The sequence below is a fragment of the Oncorhynchus kisutch genome, linkage group LG17 (genome assembly GCF_002021735.2).
Source record: "Oncorhynchus kisutch isolate 150728-3 linkage group LG17, Okis_V2, whole genome shotgun sequence".
NCBI lineage: Eukaryota > Metazoa > Chordata > Actinopteri > Salmoniformes > Salmonidae > Oncorhynchus > Oncorhynchus kisutch.
This window is the reverse complement of record NC_034190.2, coordinates 23,961,246-23,978,789: the sequence shown is the minus strand read 5'-3', so window position 1 is coordinate 23,978,789 and position 17,544 is coordinate 23,961,246. Positions and strand designations below refer to the sequence as shown.

Genomic DNA, 17,544 nt, shown 5'->3' with positions numbered 1-17,544 from the left:
TAGTGACCACCACATAAGTGTTTAACCCTGTCCTCTCTGCTGTAGTGACCACCACATAACAGTGTGTATAGCCCTGTCCTCTCTGCTGTAGTGACCACCACATAACAGTGTGTATAGCCCTGTCCTCTCTGCTGTAGTGACCACCACATAGCAGTGTATAACCCTGTCCTCTCTGCTGTAGTGACCACCACATAACAGTGTATAGCCCTGTCCTCTCTGCTGTAGTGACCACCACATAACAGTGTGTATAGCCCTGTCCTCTCTGCTGTAGTGACCACCACATAACAGTGTGTATAGCCCTGTCCTCTCTGCTGTAGTGACCACCACATAAGTGTATAGCCCTGTCCTCTCTGCTGTAGTGACCACCACATAAGTATATAGCCCTGTCCTCTCTGCTGTAGTGACCACCACATAACAGTGTATAACCCTGTCCTCTCTGCTGTAGTGACCACCACATACCAGAGTATATAGCCCTGTCCTCTCTGCTGTAGTGACCACCACATAACAGTGTATAACCCTGTCCTCTCTGCTGTAGTGACCACCACATAACAGTGTATAACCCTGTCCTCTCTGCTGTAGTGACCACCACATAACAGTGTGTATAGCCCTGTCCTCTCTGCTGTAGTGACCACCACATAACAGTGTATAACCCTGTCCTCTCTGCTGTAGTGACCACCACATAACAGTGTGTATAGCCCTGTCCTCTCTGCTGTAGTGACCACCACATAACAGTGTATAGCCCTCTCCTCTCTGCTGTAGTGACCACCACATAACAGTGTATAACCCTGTCCTCTCTGCTGTAGTGACCACCACATAACAGTGTGTATAGCCCTGTCCTCTCTGCTGTAGTGACCACCACATAACAGTGTGTATAGCCCTGTCCACTCTGCTGTAGTGACCACCACATAAGTGTATAACCCTGTCCTCTGCTGTAGTGACCACCACATAACAGTGTGTATAGCCCTGTCCTCTCTGCTGTAGTGACCACCACATAACAGTGTGTATAGCCCTGTCCTCTCTGCTGCAGCTCCAACATGAATACAGCCATTTTTGACTGAAAAGTTATGTTACTGAAATCCCTAATTAGTTTAGGAAAAACATTCCCTCAACCCTTGCTCTCTTTATGTGACACATGTATGCTTCGAATGCACGTGACCATTAGGGCCTGACCTATAGCATATCCTAATCACATCAATAAATTGGTTAGAACAAACTCTGAACACCATAACACGTGACAAACACCGTAACAAAATGGATGCAGAGGACGAGACAAAGAATATTTAAAAGAAGGAATGGACAAGCGCTGCGTGAATATTAGGGCTATGCATCCCAAACAGGTGCCGTTAGATTACAATATAATTTTTCTGACCGTTTGGAACAACGTAAACAACACAAACAACACTAAAAATAGTCACATTCATTCGTGAATGCACTTTCCAAAATGGAAGGGTGTAGGCCTATTTATTGATTAAGCGAACTAATTAAATCTTGGTTGACCAACAGGCTATCACCCCCCCCCCCCCCCCCCCCCCCTAAAAAATAAATAATAAAAAAACAGTAAACTAAATGGGGTCAGCCCTAGTTCACATACTTTGCCTGGAGCAACGTAACCAATAGAACAGTGTAACCCCCACCCAGTTGTCACTCTAGGCAGACAAGCAAATGCTGAATGTAACTGTGAGACAGGTCTGGAGCTGTTCCCCTAGTTCAACAGTAGGGGGCCTCAGTGGGCTGAGCTCAGACATACAGATACAGAGCCAGGCAGAGTGTGTGTGTGTGTGTGTGTGTGTGTGTGGACTTGAGCAGCAGCACCAGGTAGAGCCTGACCCCTCTAGCCCCTGACTGACCTAACTAAGGCCCCAGCCTGCTCACTGAGGGCCTCTCCATGTGCTGTCTCCCCTTGGCCTTATGTTATGTTACAGGAAGGAAAGATATTGTCTATGATACACACACCCCTTAACAGTGTACATCTGTCTGAGTGCTGGGGCAAACCCCACACTAATTAGGATATAAGGCACCTCTGGGGGTTGGGTGATTCATCTTAGTGTGTAGTCACTGAGCCATAGGTGGGGAGGTGGGAGGGGCCACAACTGCACTGCAGAGGAAAAAGGGAATAAAAAAAGGAGAGAAGGATAAGAGGAAGAAAGTGCAATCAGGAAGTGAGCGGAGCGGACACACACACTGCGGCGGAATCAGTGGGATAAGAGAAGGGAAGGAAGAAGCTAGCTGGCTGGCTGGCTAGCAGGGGAGTAATAGACTGGAGCTGCATGGCTTCTCTACCCACACAGCAGCACAGCTCAGCCCTATGCCTTTTCTCTTCTCTTTTAATGGTAGTAGAGAGAAAAAGTGAAGTCAGCAAAAACAAAATGCCACCATTAAATCATCTCAGTGGATCCTGTGTCAGGACGGTAATGGGAAACACACTCATCATCCCAAAGGTTACTGCTCTTCCAGAACCTCCCTCCTTTCTCTCCATCCTTCCCCTCTCTCCCTCCATCACCCAGTGCCCGTCTCAAATTCACTCATCCCCATGGTCGGAACACAGCTGTAGCAACCCTTCCTCACTCAATCCCTCTGCCAAGGCCTGCTCCCCTTGTGTCTCTGTGGACCCTGGGCTGAGAGGGGCTGAGAGAAGGCTGCAGCAATGAGGGATTGGGGCACTTACAGTTCTCCACGCTGTGCTGATTCCATCTCTCTGAGTCTCAACCTCGATGTGAGACAGCTACCTGTCTGTCTGTCTTTCTACTGGGCCCAACACAGGGTACTTACCCTCCAGTCCTGGATTGAAATACCATTGGAAATGTTTGAAATACTTCAGCGTTTGCTGTAGCCTTCCTAGAGTGCCAGATGGGCAGGGTTTGCACTTTTGGAACTATTCTATTGGTCCAATAAGCCAGGCAAGCTCAATTAAACCCATTTCTATTGAATTCAGGTCTGGTCCCAGCATGGAGAGTGTCTCTCTGACTATTTTCTGTTGCGGCTGCCTATCCGTCTAGTGCCAGACACATTGGAGGCTTTTGTTAACCAGATTGTACACAAAAGCCTCTATTCTCCCTCTCTATCTGGCACTGTGTGTGAGGGAGAAAGAGAGAAGAGAGAGCGGTGAATTGGTGCAGGAACAGGAGAGGCCACAGAATCGGGGCTTAGCTGAAATAAACAGATCAACTTTGTCTCGAAGAGAAGGAGAGAAAGAGAGGGAGAGAAAGAGACCACCGCCCACTCTCCTCTTCTCACCAGCTCTACTGGCCTGTTAACGGTCAGCAGCCGACGAGGGGGCACTTCCCCCGTGATAAATCAGAGATGGCAGAGGGCGTTAGACGCACAAACGGACCGCTGCCCGCCATCGACATGGCCGCCGACACACCTTTACAACAATTAATTAGCTGTCTAACTCTCATTTATCACTATGGCAATAAGGTGAAAAAGTCAAGAGTTTATTAAAGCTCCGCTGTAATGCTGAGGGCCATAGGGGCTGGGAGTTCGGGATACTTCACATTCACACATATCATGAGAGCAGCAACATTCTTACTCCATACAGTATATCACAGTTACTGTATGAACTTCTACCAAATGTGGTAATACCACAACATGTTAGAAATAATTACATATAGAAATATACAAATAATACTAATCACATATAGGCATGTGTGTAAACAAATAGTAGCATAAAGGCATGTATTGTAAACAAATATGTAAACAATTAATATGACTAGCAAGGAGTCCTTTAAGGTTCCTACACAAAAGTGAGCTTAACTCAATTTCTTCACAATACAGTAATAACAAAAGGCGTATTGCGATATAAAATCAAGAATGAATGCACAAATAAAAGACACAAAAAAGCATGGACTTCAATCAATTAATAAATACTGTACACACCGATCACACAACACAGCTACCAGGTGTTCATTCACACACTCTAAACGGATGGAACACACCACGTATTGCCATGTTAAAAGTACATTTACTGTAGGCTACAGTCAGATACACAGTTGGCCATAGCCTAACCCTTGGTCTGATGGTTATATATATACAGAGCCAGAGCTAAGGTTAGTACAGGTAGGGATAGCTGGTTAGCTGTAGTAGGGTAGGGTTAGCTGGTTAGCTGTAGTAGGGTAGGGTTAGCTGGAGTGGGGTTAGCTGGTTAGCTGGAGTAGGGTAAGGTTAGCTGGAGTATGGTAGGGTTAGCTGTAGTAGTGTAGGGTTAGCTGGTTAGCTGTAGTAGGGTAGGGTTAGCTGGAGTAGGGTTAGCTGGAGTAGGGTTAGCTGGTTAGCTGGAGTAGGGTAGGGTTAGCTGGTTAGCTGTAGTAGGGTAGGGTTAGCTGGAGTAGGGTTAGCTGGAGTAGGGTTAGCTGGAGTAGGGTAGGGTTAGCTGTAGTAGGGTAGGGTTAGCTGGAGTAGGGTTAGCTGGTTAGCTGGAGTAGGGTAGGGTTAGCTGGAGTAGGGTAGGGTTAGCTGGAGTAGGGTAGCGTTAGCTGGAGTAGGGTTAGCTGGTTAGCTGGAGTAGGGTTAGCTGGTTAGCTGGAGTAGGGTAGGGTTAGCTGTAGTAGGGTAGGGTTAGCTGTAGTAGGGTAGGGTTAGCTGGAGTAGGGTTAGCTGGTTAGCTGTAGTAGGGTAGAGTTAGCTGTAGTAGGGTAGGGTTAGCTGGAGTAGGGTAAGGTTAGCTGTAGTAGGGTAGGGTTAGCTGGAGTAGGGTAGGGTTAGCTGGAGTATGGGTAGCTGGTTAGCTGGAGTAAGGTAGGGTTAGCTGTAGTAGGGTAGGATTAGCTGGAGTATCTAGTTAGCTGTAGTAGGGTAGGGTTAGTTGGAGTAGGGTTAGCTGTAGTAGGGTTGGCTTTAGTAGGGTTAATTGGAGTAGGTTTAGCTGGAGTAAGGTTAGCTGGTTAGCTGTAGTAGGGTAGGGTTAGTTGGAGTAGGGTTAGCTGTAGTAGGGTTGGCTTTAGTAGGGTTAACTGGAGTAGGTTTAGCTGGAGTAAGGTTAGCTGGTTAGCTGTAGTAGGGTAGGGTTAGTTGGAGTAGGGTTAGCTGTAGTAGGGTTGGCTTTAGTAGGGTTAACTGGAATAGGATTAGCTGAAAGTAGGGTTAGTTGCATTAGGGTTAGCTGGAGTAGGGTTATCTGTAGTAGGGTTAGCTGTAGTAGGGTTGGCTTTAGTAGGGTTAACTGGAGTAGGTTTAGCTGGAGTAGGTTTAGCTGGAGTAAGGTTAGCTGGTTAGCTGTAGTAGGGTAGGGTAGGGTTAGTTGGAGTAGGGTTAGCTGTAGTAGGGTTGGCTTTAGTAGGGTTAACTGGAATAGGATTAGCTGAAAGTAGGGTTAGTTGCATTAGGGTTAGCTGGAGTAGGGTTATCTGTAGTAGGGTTAGCTGTAGTAGGGTTGGCTTTAGTAGGGTTAACTGGAATAGGATTAGCTGAAAGTAGGGTTAACTGCAGTAGGGTTAGTTGCATTAGGGTTATCTGTAGTAGGGTTAGCTGGTTAGCTGTAGTAGGGTTAGCTGGTTCAAATCAAATCAAATTTATTTATATAGCCCTTCGTACATCAGCTGATATCTCAAAGTGCTGTACAGAAACCCAGCCTAAAACCCCAAACAGCAAGCAATGCAGGTGTAGAAGCACGGTGGCTAGGAAAAACTCCCTAGAAAGGCCAATACCTAGGAAGAAACCTAGAGAGGAACCAGGCTATGTGGGGTGGCCAGTCCTCTTCTGGCTGTGCCGGGTGGAGATTATAACAGAACATGGCCAAGATGTTCAAATGTTCATAAATGACCAGCATGGTCGAATAACAATAAGGCAGAACAGTTGAAACTGGAGCAGCAGCACAGTCAGGTGGAAGTTGAAACTGGAGCAGCAGCATGGTTAGCTGTAGTAGGGTTAGCTGGTTAGCTGTAGTAGGGTTAGCTGGTTAGCTGTAGTAGGGTTAGCTGGTTACGTGTAGCAGGGTTAGCTGGTTAGCTGTAGTAGGGTTAGCTGTAGTAGGGTTAGCTGGTTAGCTGTAGTAGGGTTAGCTGGTTACGTGTAGTAGGGTTAGCTGGTTAGCTGTAGTAGGGTTAGCTGGTTAGCTGTAGTAGGGTTAGCTGGTTACGTGTAGTAGAGTTAGCTGGTTAGCTGTAGTAGGGTTAGCTGGTTAGCTGTAGTAGGGTTAGCTGGTTAGCTGTAGTAGGGTTAGCTAGAGGCTGTCCTCTTTTTTGAAGTGGATGAGAAGGATGAGGGATGAGGAGGGCTCGTGGGGGTGACATGACGTGGTGAGTGACCAGGTCATCCTGTACAGGCATCTCTAATCTCCACAGGAAAACTACCAAACCACCATATTTATTTCCTCAGCAGATTTTCCAGTGGACCTAAGCATTATGTGAGGTTTGGCAGCTCCCAGAGCCATGGATATAGGGTCCCCAGACAGATGGGCAGAAGAGAGGAGTAGTGACATAGAGGGTCCTGGGATGGGGGAGATGAGCGGAGGAGTGACATGTGAGGGCAAACTGTGACACTTCTGTCAAGGACCCTGACAGACAGACCACATGGCAGCTGCTCAGTTGACAGCACTCACTATGGGGCACTGGGGAGGCGCGTGCACACACACACTTCCAATAGAACTCAGAATTAAACTGTCACTTTAAAAATATTAAAGAGAGGAAGGAAGGGAGACTAAAAACCTACTGTACACACACATTCACATTAGAAGTTACAATAACCATTACTACGAATGTTGCTATTTTCAATATGTTAAACCTTATCTAAGCAGCTACTTACAGTACTTCTCAAACACCAGAAAGGAAAATCATTCTACTAAAAATCACTACTTTTCCTCTACTCTAGAAAGTTCTACTTGACGACAACACTAGAAGAAGATGATGAGAGCTTAAGTTCAAGTGCATCTCCAATTAAAGGCCTTTACTGAGGAAAACACTATGTGATTGGACCACAAATGACTCGAGTCAATACAACTGATTGGATGTGGTGATAAGATGCTTAGGGAGGTCAAAGGAGTGAAGTGCCAACATAGAATGGATGATAGAGGGAAGGGGGCTGAGGAGAGAGTGAAGAGACAGGGGTAGAGAAACAGAAAAGGGAACAAGGGAGACAAAAAAGGGGAAGAGAAGAAGCACCATTGTTAGAGGAATAGAGAGGAGCAGACAGACAGGTAACCAATGAGATGCTTCTAGTAATATTGTTCAGTTTCAGAATCACTCCTTACTCTAGATAGACCTTAGTCCTTAGAGATGGACTCTTAGAGTTGGCAGTGATGATCATAAAGGGCCTGTTGTTTCTTCTGACCAGTTCAGTAATACTGAACCTTCCAAAACTTAATTTGATAATTTCAACAAGTATTTTAGAATTCATCAAAGTTCATTTCCATTTCTGCCTCTCTCCCTCAAATTTAATTGGACGGCCAGTAGAAGGTCCAATTTGGGTCACGAAGAAGACCGTGGTTGGAAGGTCAAAGATGGCCATCTGATCCCACACCGCCGCTGTCATTCTTCCACGTAATTAAGTCCCTCTCTGCCTCTAAGCCAAAGGTCTGCTTCTCTCTCTCATCTGTCCAGCAGTGTCTAGGTGTGGGGAGGTGAGGAGAGGTGTCTGCCCCGGCTCTCACAACCTGTGCAATGCAAAGATAGAAAGAGTCAGGGCAGGCAGCACACCTCTCAGCCCCCGACCTCCTTAACCTATAAAACACTGACAGAACCACACATTATTAGCTCAACCTTACATACACTAATAATACCAAATACAGCTCACATAAAGAACCCTACGTTAAGTGGATAAATTAAGTCAATTCTAACAAATTATTAAGTGAATAAAGCATACAGTTTCTGTTGAAATGAGCCAATGACAGTGCCAGTTTGTAAGCCAAATATAACGCAATTAAGGGTGGTCTACCTCATAAATAAATACACTCTGATGAATCAGTCAGTCTACAGTGTGTAAATGCTGACTGCTGTAATTCACACACTACTGAGGGATCTACTAGAGTTATGGTCCTGTTGAAGCAGCGGGAGACCGCTGAATCTCTGATAGGAGATCAGGGCAGATTAGACTGTTCACTACATCTTGATGAAGTGTGTAAATGTAGGTGGTTGTTCAATACAGGTGTCTACAGAGCTGCTGGCCTCAGCCCCCCTCATCGTGGCCTTCTGCCTACGCAAGGCAACCAAGGCCTACTAATGAAGACTGAACATTAAATCATCAGGAGGATATGGTTCCACACACACACACGCACGCAAACACACACACACACACACACACACACCCTTCCAACCTCCCATTCCATGGCGACACCCACATTATCCCACACACCAGCCTTTTCACATACAGTACCAGTCAAAAGTTGACACACCTACTCATTCAAGAGTTTTTCTTTATTTTTACTATTTTCTACATTGTAGAATAAAAGTCCAGACATCAACACTATGGAATCATGTAGTAACAAAAAAAGTGTTAAACAAATCCAAATATATTTTTGATTCTTCAAAGTAGCCACCCATTGCCTTGATGACAGCTTTCCACACTCTTGGCATTCTCTCAACCAGCTTCATGAGGAATATTTTCCAACAGTCTTGAAGGAGTTCCCACATATGCTGAGCACTTGTTGGCTGCTTTTCACTCTGCGGTCCAATTCATCCCAAACCATCTCATTTGGGTTGAGGTCGGGTGATTGTGGAAGCCAGGTCATCTGATGCATGTTTCCATTACTCTCCTTCATGGTCAAATAGCCCTTACAGAGCCTGGAGGTGTGTTTTGGGTCACTGTCCTGATGAAAAACGAATTATAGTCCCACAAACCAGATGGGATGGCTTATCGCTGCAGAATGCTGTGGTAGCCATGATGGTTACGTGTGCCTTGGATTCTAAATCAATCCTAGACAGTGTCACCAGCAAAGCACCCCCACACAATCACACCTCATCCTCCATGCTTCACAGTGGGAACCACACAACCACACATTCACCTACTCTACATCTCACAAAGACACAGCCTCATCAGAACAAAGGACATATTTCCACTGGTCTACTGTCCATTGCTCATGTTTCTTGTCCCAAATAAGTCTCTTCTTCTTATTGGTGTCCTTTAGTAGTGGTTTCTTTGTAGAAATTCGACCATGAAGGCGTGATTCACACAGTCTCCTCTGAACAGTTGATGTTGAGATGTGTCTGTTACTTGAACTCTGTGAAGCATTTATTTGGGGTGCAATCTGAGGTGCAGTTAACTCTAATGAAGTTATCCTCTGCAGCAGAGGTAACTCTGGGTCTTCCTTTCCTGTGGCGGTCCTCATGAGAGCCAGTTTCATCATAGTACTTGATGGTTTTTGCGACTGCACTTGTAGAAACTTTCTTGAAATGTTGATGGACTGTCGTTTCTCTTTGCTTATTTGAGCTGTTCTTCCCATAACATGGACTTGGTCTTTTACCAAATAGGGCTATCTTCTGTATACCACCCCTACCTTGTCACAACACAACTGATTGGCTCAAACGTATTAAGAAGGAAAGACATTCAACAAATTAACTTTTAACAAGGCACACCTGTTAATTGAAATGCATTCCATGCGACAACCTCATGAAACTGGTTGAGAGAACGCCAAGAGTGTGCAAAGCTGTCATCAATGCAAAGGGTGGCTACTTTGAAGAATCTCAGAAATTAAATATATTTTGATTTATTTAACACTTTTTTTGGTTACTACACGATTCCATATGTATTATTTCATAGTTTTGATGTCTTCACTATTATTACACAATGTAGAAAATAGTAAAAATAAAGAAAAAACCTTGAATGAGTAGGTGTGTCCAAACGTTTGACTGGTACACACAAACACACGCAGTGACCCACCTGACGAGGTTCTCGTTGTCCCCAGGTCCTTTGCAGGATGTACAGTCGGTCCTAATGTCGTCTGCTTTAGGTGTCTTCTTCTGCATCGCAGACTGGCGCTGATGCCGCTCCCGTAGAGCCGGTTCCTATGGAAACACACAGGCTGATTAGACCCAACACTGCCGTGTGTGTGTGTGTGGTAATGGCTGGGAAGAAAGAGTACTATGCAGGCTAATAGAGTGAATAGAGTAGTCCTGTATGTAACACAGGGGATGTGTATGTATTAGTTCTGAGTGTGTTAGGGAGGTTAGGAGATGTAGGAATGTTTAGTAACATATTTAGACCAATTACATACCTCCACCTCAAACTTTTCTTCTTCACAGACGGACACCCTCTTCCTCTTCTGCCCTCTGGTTCTCTGTGGAATACAGAACAGCATGTTAGGATCATTTCGGACCCTTTTAACGAAGCTAGATTTTTGTGCTAATTGATTGATCTGTGTGAATTGATGAGAGATAATTGACCTGAGCTCTGGTCAGTCTCATGATCCTTGTGAAAGGTTATCAGCTAGCCATGCAAGGCACAAGGTCACAACAAGGTCGCAATATTTCTCTACTTTGAGTTGTTGAGTGGTCAGGCAAATCTTTAGTTTTTGGTATTTTGTCTGTGAGAATCTGTCAAAATAATAATTTGACTTAATTAGAGATATGCTCCACAAGCTATTAGCAGCATCAGAAAAATCTAACTTTATTTGTAGCTTTCCTGTTCTCGAAAAGATTCTGGAGCCAGTGGAAGTTTGTTTATGACTCCATCTGCTCCCTCAGCTGATTAATCAAATTGTCAAACAAAGAAAACCCACTGTGGTCTCTGCCTTTTGCTACAATACAACAGAAAGAATAAACTGTTTCCAAATACATGTTTTGTTTGTTTGTCCTGTATTTAATCCTCTACTGCCCAGTGAGGCTGGTGTTTTGTTTTACCTCTGGACATACAAGACAAGAGAGCCACACAGTGCTGTCTGTGGACTAGGTTCTATTCAACTGCACGAGAGAGAGTGAGAAAGAGAGGGGTGGGATAGACAGAGCGATAGAGAGAGAGAAGGGAGAGAAGGAGCTGTGGCGATATGGCTGCTCCCTCCCTCACTCCCTTTCTCCCTCCACCTCTTCATGGAACCCACTTATCTACAGCCACCATACCCTGATCCTCCTCCGATATACCACCCCAGCCCTGCTTCCCCCCCGCCTCCTTATTCTCCCTCCCAGTCTCAGCTCCCCGAAAAAAACACAACAGATATTCATCAGAGAAGAAGGGAGAAAAACACTCTCCAGTCCTCTTCCATTTTATTTCCCCCCAGTCTTTTGTTTTTAGACTGTCAATAACCAACCCCCTCCACACCTGGAAGGAGAAAGCCTGAGGAACACTCATTCTCTGTGGCCACTCACTGCCTGGCAAGAGTCAGAGAATAGCCCAGCGTCTGTCTGGTTGGCTGGCTGGCTGTCGCCATCTTAGATAACACCCAAAAACACCCTGCTATTCCTTAATACAAAAAAAGTATATCAAAAATAAATAACAAACAACCATAGACGTCTTCTACTCCTTCTGGAGGTTTTCGCTCTCTGTATGTTCTGTCAGAGAGGGATGGAGAAAGGCAGGAGGGATAGAGGGGAGTGGGAGGAGGTGGTGAAGGGAGGATGGAGAGAGGAAGGTGGTGTAGAGGGAGGTGGTGTAGAGTGCTGTGGCGGTGAGTCTGGGTTAATGAGTTTTTCTGTTAGCGCGTCTAAAGCAGAGTGCCCAGAAGTACGTTGGCCTGAGGACCCTGCTGCTGGAAGTACTCAGGGATTAAGCCAGCTTTTTCTGATTTCCTCTCGCCGCGTCCGCTCCAGTCGAGGAGCTTCAATGCTGCATTTATCTTCAAATGCGAGGGCAGCTGCTGAAAGGGCCCTGCTTTGCATTTTTAATGCTTTTACCAGGGCACCCTAGCGCTGGCACCGCTCTAAAGCCCTGTTTCAATTTATCGGGGCTGGCTAATCGACCTCCCGCTGGCCCCTGCATGGGGACGAGTGTTGGAGTGTGTGTATGTGTGTGCAGGGCCACAGGGGTAAGATGGCCCACTGCCACTCTGTGGTGCAGCTCAGCCTCCTCTGGCCCTTGTTCAGGACCTGCTGACTGAGTACACTGCCTACTGCAGGGTAGTGCCCTCTTCTAACTCAACATGTGCCCTCAAGGTCACAGAGTGTGGAGGATATCTGTTAGACATCCTACACACCGCCTGACAGCTATACTCCATAACGCATCACTACTTTCAACACTCATTGAATGATTACTCAGAACCATCAGTTCCTGGACCCAAACTGTAACTAATTTTCAAGGAAGCTTGGTATTTGCTTCTTCTAGTAGAATCTACTGCCAAGATGTCTTATTATTATCTCGAAAAAGAATAATTGCAGACCAAAACCATCCTGCATTTTCAAGGAGGCTTGGTTGTCATTGCTTCTTCTTCTAGAATCTTCTGTGTGACAGTGTGTGTAATGGGGTGGTGATTAAACATGGCCCTGCTGCAACACCCCTCCATGATTACACAGGAACATCCTGTATGAACATATGCCATTAGTCTAGTGAGAATGATGATGAGAATGAAGTTACTACATCTAGTTACTGCTGGGTCCTCTGCTCCGTTAACTTCTCTAATCCTGCATGGTGCTGTGACATGATTCATGGCTGTTAAAGATGCAATGATGTACTTAATTAAAAGATTGATTTAGCTCAGTCGTACAAACTGCCCCAGTTTTAATTTCCTCACCTGAACAGAGACCCTGATTAGGTATGCTGTGTGTGTGTGTGTGTGTGTGTTTGCACACTTTACCTTATATACCTTATTTATTTTTAACCTTAGTCTGCATTGCACTGAACTCCGCATTGGATGTGTTGATCTTTCCCTGGCCAATCATAGATTACCTTAATGGAGTCAACCACTATAGAAACCAAACAGTTAAATAAACTCATACTCTGGGCCCTTTGTAAGGTGGTGCCACCCGCTCACCCGTCGCAGGCAGGCAGAAGTGGCTTAGAAGGGAGCGAGGAAGGAAGAGAGGGAGGGAGCTAGTGGAAGGAGGGAGGGCTGAAGTGAAGGAGCCAAGTAGCTGTGGTTCTAGCATTTAGCAGTTAGCATTTCTAATGATACACGCTCCATCTGCCAAGTGGTGGCAGAGGAGCCAAAGGCAACAGATGGAATTGTTTTCACAATCTGTTTAAATATGTTGTTGATTTTTCTTCCTCCTTTAAAAAAAAACATACAACCCGGCTCCATCATTTGTTCGCTCGTGTCAGGAACAACAAGGAGATGTTTGATTCCCCCCTTTGTTAATATTCCAACTTCCTCTTACATGATTTTAGATTGGAAATAGTTCCGTCCATTTGGATCAGTTTGAATCTGATGGCGGACCTGAAACAATGAGCCAGCAGGGGGTGTTTGGGGATGAACACCAGAGGAAGTGTGTGTTTGGATCCACCAGCTCTAGTTTACTGGCATGTCCACTAGCAATCCTGTTTAGTACAGCAGCGTTACCTATGTGTGCTGAATGGCCAGCCATTAGCCCGTGAGTCTGGCCTGTTATGATCTATATCTGTTGGGCTCTATTAGTCTGGCCTGGGCTATCTGTTGGGCTCTATTAGTCTGACAAATCTGTTGGGTTCAGTTGGTCTGAACTGGTATATCTATCTGTTAGTCTGGCCTGGGCTATCTATCTGTTGGGCTCTGTTAGTCTGGCCTGGGCTATCTGTTGGGCTCTATTAGTCTGACAAATCTGTTGGGTTCAGTTAGGCCTGGTATATCTGTTGGGCTCTGTTAATCTGGCCGGATATACACATCCTATGATGGAGTACATTTAACCCCAGGTATAGGTTAACAGATTACTGTCTGTTTCTCCAAATCAGGATTATATAGTAGATGGCTACCCCAGAAATATCAACCCAATCAACCCCTAAACTAGCAAAGTGGAGGCATTTAAAACCCAGGATTAATGCCTTTATCTACTTCCCGAGTCAGATGACCTTCTGGATACAATGTGTATGTCTCTGTGTCCAGTATGAAGGAAGTTAGAGGTCATTTCACAAACAAATGCTAACTAGCGTTAGCACAATGACTGAAAGTCTATGGGTATCTACTAACATGCTTTTAGCAATTATACGGGCTTGTGCAAACAAAATAATATTTTTTTATAATAATACAGTGCCTTCAGAAAGTATTCACACCCCTTGACTTTGTCCACATTTTGTTGTGTTACAGCACTAATTTAAAATGGATTACATTTTGATTTTGTGTCACTAATCTACACACAACACCCCATAATGTCAAAGTGGAATTATGTTTTTATAAATTTTTACAAATTCATTAAAAAAAGTCAAGCTGAAATGTCTTAAGTAAATAAATATTCAAACCCTTTGTTATGACAAGCCTAATGAACTTCAGGAGTAAAAATGTGCTTAACAAGTCACATAATAAGTTGCATGGGGTATTTGTGGGCAATAACAGTTTTTAACATGATTACTTAATGACTACCCCATCTCTGTACCGCGCAAATACAAATCTAAGGTCCTTCTGTCGAGCAGTGAATTTCAAGCACAGATTCAATGACAAAGACCAGGGAGGTTTTACATGCCTCACAAGGAATATGGAAAGAAACTTGAATAAAAAAGCAGACATTGAATACCTGGTTCAGTCTGCTTTCCAATAGACACTGGGAGACAAATCCACCATTCAGCAGGACAATAACCTAAAACGCAAGGCCAAATATACACTGGAGTTACTTACCAAGACGACATTGAATGTTTCCTAGTGGCTTAGTTACAGTTTTGACTTAAATTGGCTTGAAAATCTATGGCAAGACTAGAAAATGTCTAGCAATGATCAACAACCAACTTGACAGAGCTTGAAGAATTAAAAAAATATTCTACCATCTAGGTTTGCACAGCTCTTAGAGACACACCCAGGAAGACTCACAGCTATAATCGCTGCCAAAGATGATTCTAACATGTATTGACTCAAGGGGTTGAATACTTATCTAATCAAACTATATTAGTGTTTTATTTTCCATTAATAAAAAATAAAAATAAAACAGTATTTGACAGAGTATTTTCTCTCGATCGTTGACCAAGAAATGACAATTAAATCTATTTTAATTACACTTTGTAACAACAAAATGTGTAAAAGTGAAGGGGTGTGAATACTTCCTGAAGGCACTGTAAATAATATATATATATTTTTTTTAAGTGTGTGTTATTACACACCGTGCCCCTCACATCTCGTTTCTTGGGCTCTGGGGACATCTCCTGAGGGATGAATTTGATTGGTCCTTTAATCTGTCTCCGAGACCTTTTGGTGCCGTCGGGAAGGGTCTCCATGGCAATGTCGGCATCATCGCTACTGGCCTGGTCACACTCTGAACATTGCCTGAGGAGATGGAGGGAGGTAGAGAGATAGGAGGGAGGGAGAGATAAAAAGAAAGGGAGAGAGAGAGTAAGAAATAGATGTTTCAGGGCCCAGAAACTGTTCTCTCCTATGCAGGTGTATTGATTTTACTATCTGTGACCATCTTATGCATGGAAAATAGGTTTGGGAAGCCTTTCTCTCATATTACTATCCATGTCTGAACAACAGGACCTATATGCTGCTAATTATGGGGAGAAAAACAAAACACTGGCACTAAGACTTTGTTCTGTAATGTCTGTGTTGAAATTTATGAAAATAATATGATTTGTTCGAAAAATACTGGTTTCCCAAAGCACTGAAATCTGAGCCTCGAGGTCCGACACCGGATTTGAGGAAAGGGGTTTCTGCTGACCCAGGCAAAGCGTAAGACTGTGACATGTGTTTCTATCAGTATTATAAGTTAGACAAAGTTAATACCAGTATTATAAGTGAAGACAAAGTGAACTTGTGGATCCTGTATGTGTTTCTGATTCTGACTGAGAAGCCCAGTCTGCACCTTCCTTTCTGCCTCTGTGAGATTCCTGCCGTGCAGATCCTGATAATAAGGTAGGCTATGACTTGGCCTCAGCTCCACACAATTTCATCCATCCAAATGCTTTCTAATTTCTGCCCGCTGGAGCAGAACGCCACCACCCTCTCTTTTTCATGGTTAAATGAATTACTCCCAATCACAGACACGAGGAACGTGCAGGTTGAGGTGCCACAGAAACAAACAATACACACATTTAAGATGTGCATATGCGCGCGCACACACACACACACACACACACACACACACACACACGTATATGCAAACGCATGTACACACACTACAATCCCCCATCCTCCTTCACTTCGGAAGTAAAAAGATTAGACTAGCTGCTCTATGGAGATAACTCACTGTGGAAGTATCTCACTAAGCGACAGAGATGGAATACTATTGAAACTATTGAGACAGATACACAAAAGAGCTCCTCTATCTATCTATCCAGATAAGGACATCTAGCTCTGTGTGAAGTGGGACATTTCCACCATCTCTGCATTCTCTATCTGATAAATCTACTGCCACTGAGTAAGCTGAAATGTCACACTAAATATAAAGAAATAAATGGTGGACATTAATGCATCTCCTACTACAAGTTATTATCAAATCAAATCAAATCTTATTTGTCACATACACATGGTTAGCAGATGTTAGTGCGAGTGTAGCGAAATGCTTGTGCTTCTAGTTCCGACAATGCAGTAATAACCAACAAGTAATCTAGCTAACAATTCCAAAACTACTACCTTATAGACACAAGTGTAAGGGGATAAAGAATATGTACATAAAGATATATGAGTGAGTGATGGTACAGAGCGGCATAGGCAAGATACAGTAGATGGTATTGAGTGCAGTATATACATATGAGATGAGTATATAAACCAAGTGGCATAGTTAAAGTGGCTAGTGATACATGTATTACATAAGGATGCAGTAGATGATATAGAGTACAGTATATACGTATACATATGAGATGAATAATGTAGGGTATGTAAACCTTATATTAGGTAGCATTGTTTAAAGTGGCTAGTGATATATTTTACATAAATTCCCATTATTAAAGCGGCTGGAGTTGAGTCAGTGTGTTGGCAGCAGCCACTCAATGTTAGTGGTGGCTGTTTAACAGTCTGATGGCCTTGAGATAGAAGCTGTTGTTTGGATCCTGATTGGTTGATATGCGGGAGTTGTGGGACAACCTTCGCAAAATACCATGACGTGTTAATCTCATCAATCCACTGTCCCGCAGCCCAGACAGGAAATTCCTAAACTTCATCTCCCTCGGGGAAGAAAGCATCTACACATTATTTTCCCATGCTACTAATTGGTTTGCAACAGTTGGGAAAACTAATAATTCACCATGGAAACCGTAAACACAGAATTCCATGAATTCATTAACCAACGCAGCGCGACCTGTGTCGGCCTATTTGATATATTGAAGTTCTTGTCTCTCATCATCATTGAATCTCTGCTAGCTAGCTACATGCCAATGATTTGTTTAGCGTAGCATCATCGGATGAACAGAATGCAAAAGTTATCCAATGCGGGCCTGGAGGCATGGGAAATAATGGCTGTGAGTGGCCATCGATGTGAGAGCTCACTCAAGAGTTATTGGCAGCCTCTAACATGGAGAACAGAAAGTGCTGGAGTGCCATTTTAGCTGGCAAAGACGTGAGCGTCCCATTCCCCGCCAAAGAAGAGGCAAGCACTGGCTGTCACCAACCAGCGCCAGGTCCACGGACAGTCCTTCCAT

The 17,544-nt window shown here is 44.2% G+C and overlaps 1 protein-coding gene across 5 annotated transcripts in view; it reads right to left on the bottom strand.

Annotated features, from left to right (window-relative positions):
- Positions 1-17,544, bottom strand: part of LOC109907364 (PHD finger protein 14-like) — a 114,320-nt gene that overhangs the window by 64,563 nt on the left and 32,213 nt on the right. The window contains exons 16-20 of one of the 5 annotated variants that reach the window (XM_020505291.2): positions 15,073-15,235; positions 14,496-14,558; positions 10,142-10,204; positions 9,808-9,932; positions 3,414-7,585 (exon numbers count right to left, since the gene is read on the bottom strand). In XM_020505291.2, the coding sequence (XP_020360880.1) occupies positions 7,579-7,585; positions 9,808-9,932; positions 10,142-10,204; positions 14,496-14,558; positions 15,073-15,235 (421 nt within the window). In that variant the 3' untranslated portion in view covers positions 3,414-7,578. Of the gene's footprint in view, positions 1-3,413; positions 7,586-9,807; positions 9,933-10,141; positions 10,205-14,495; positions 14,559-15,072; positions 15,236-17,544 lie in introns of those variants that run through there. The other 4 variants (XM_031793394.1, XM_031793395.1, XM_031793396.1 and 1 more) reach the window with 4 other exon arrangements.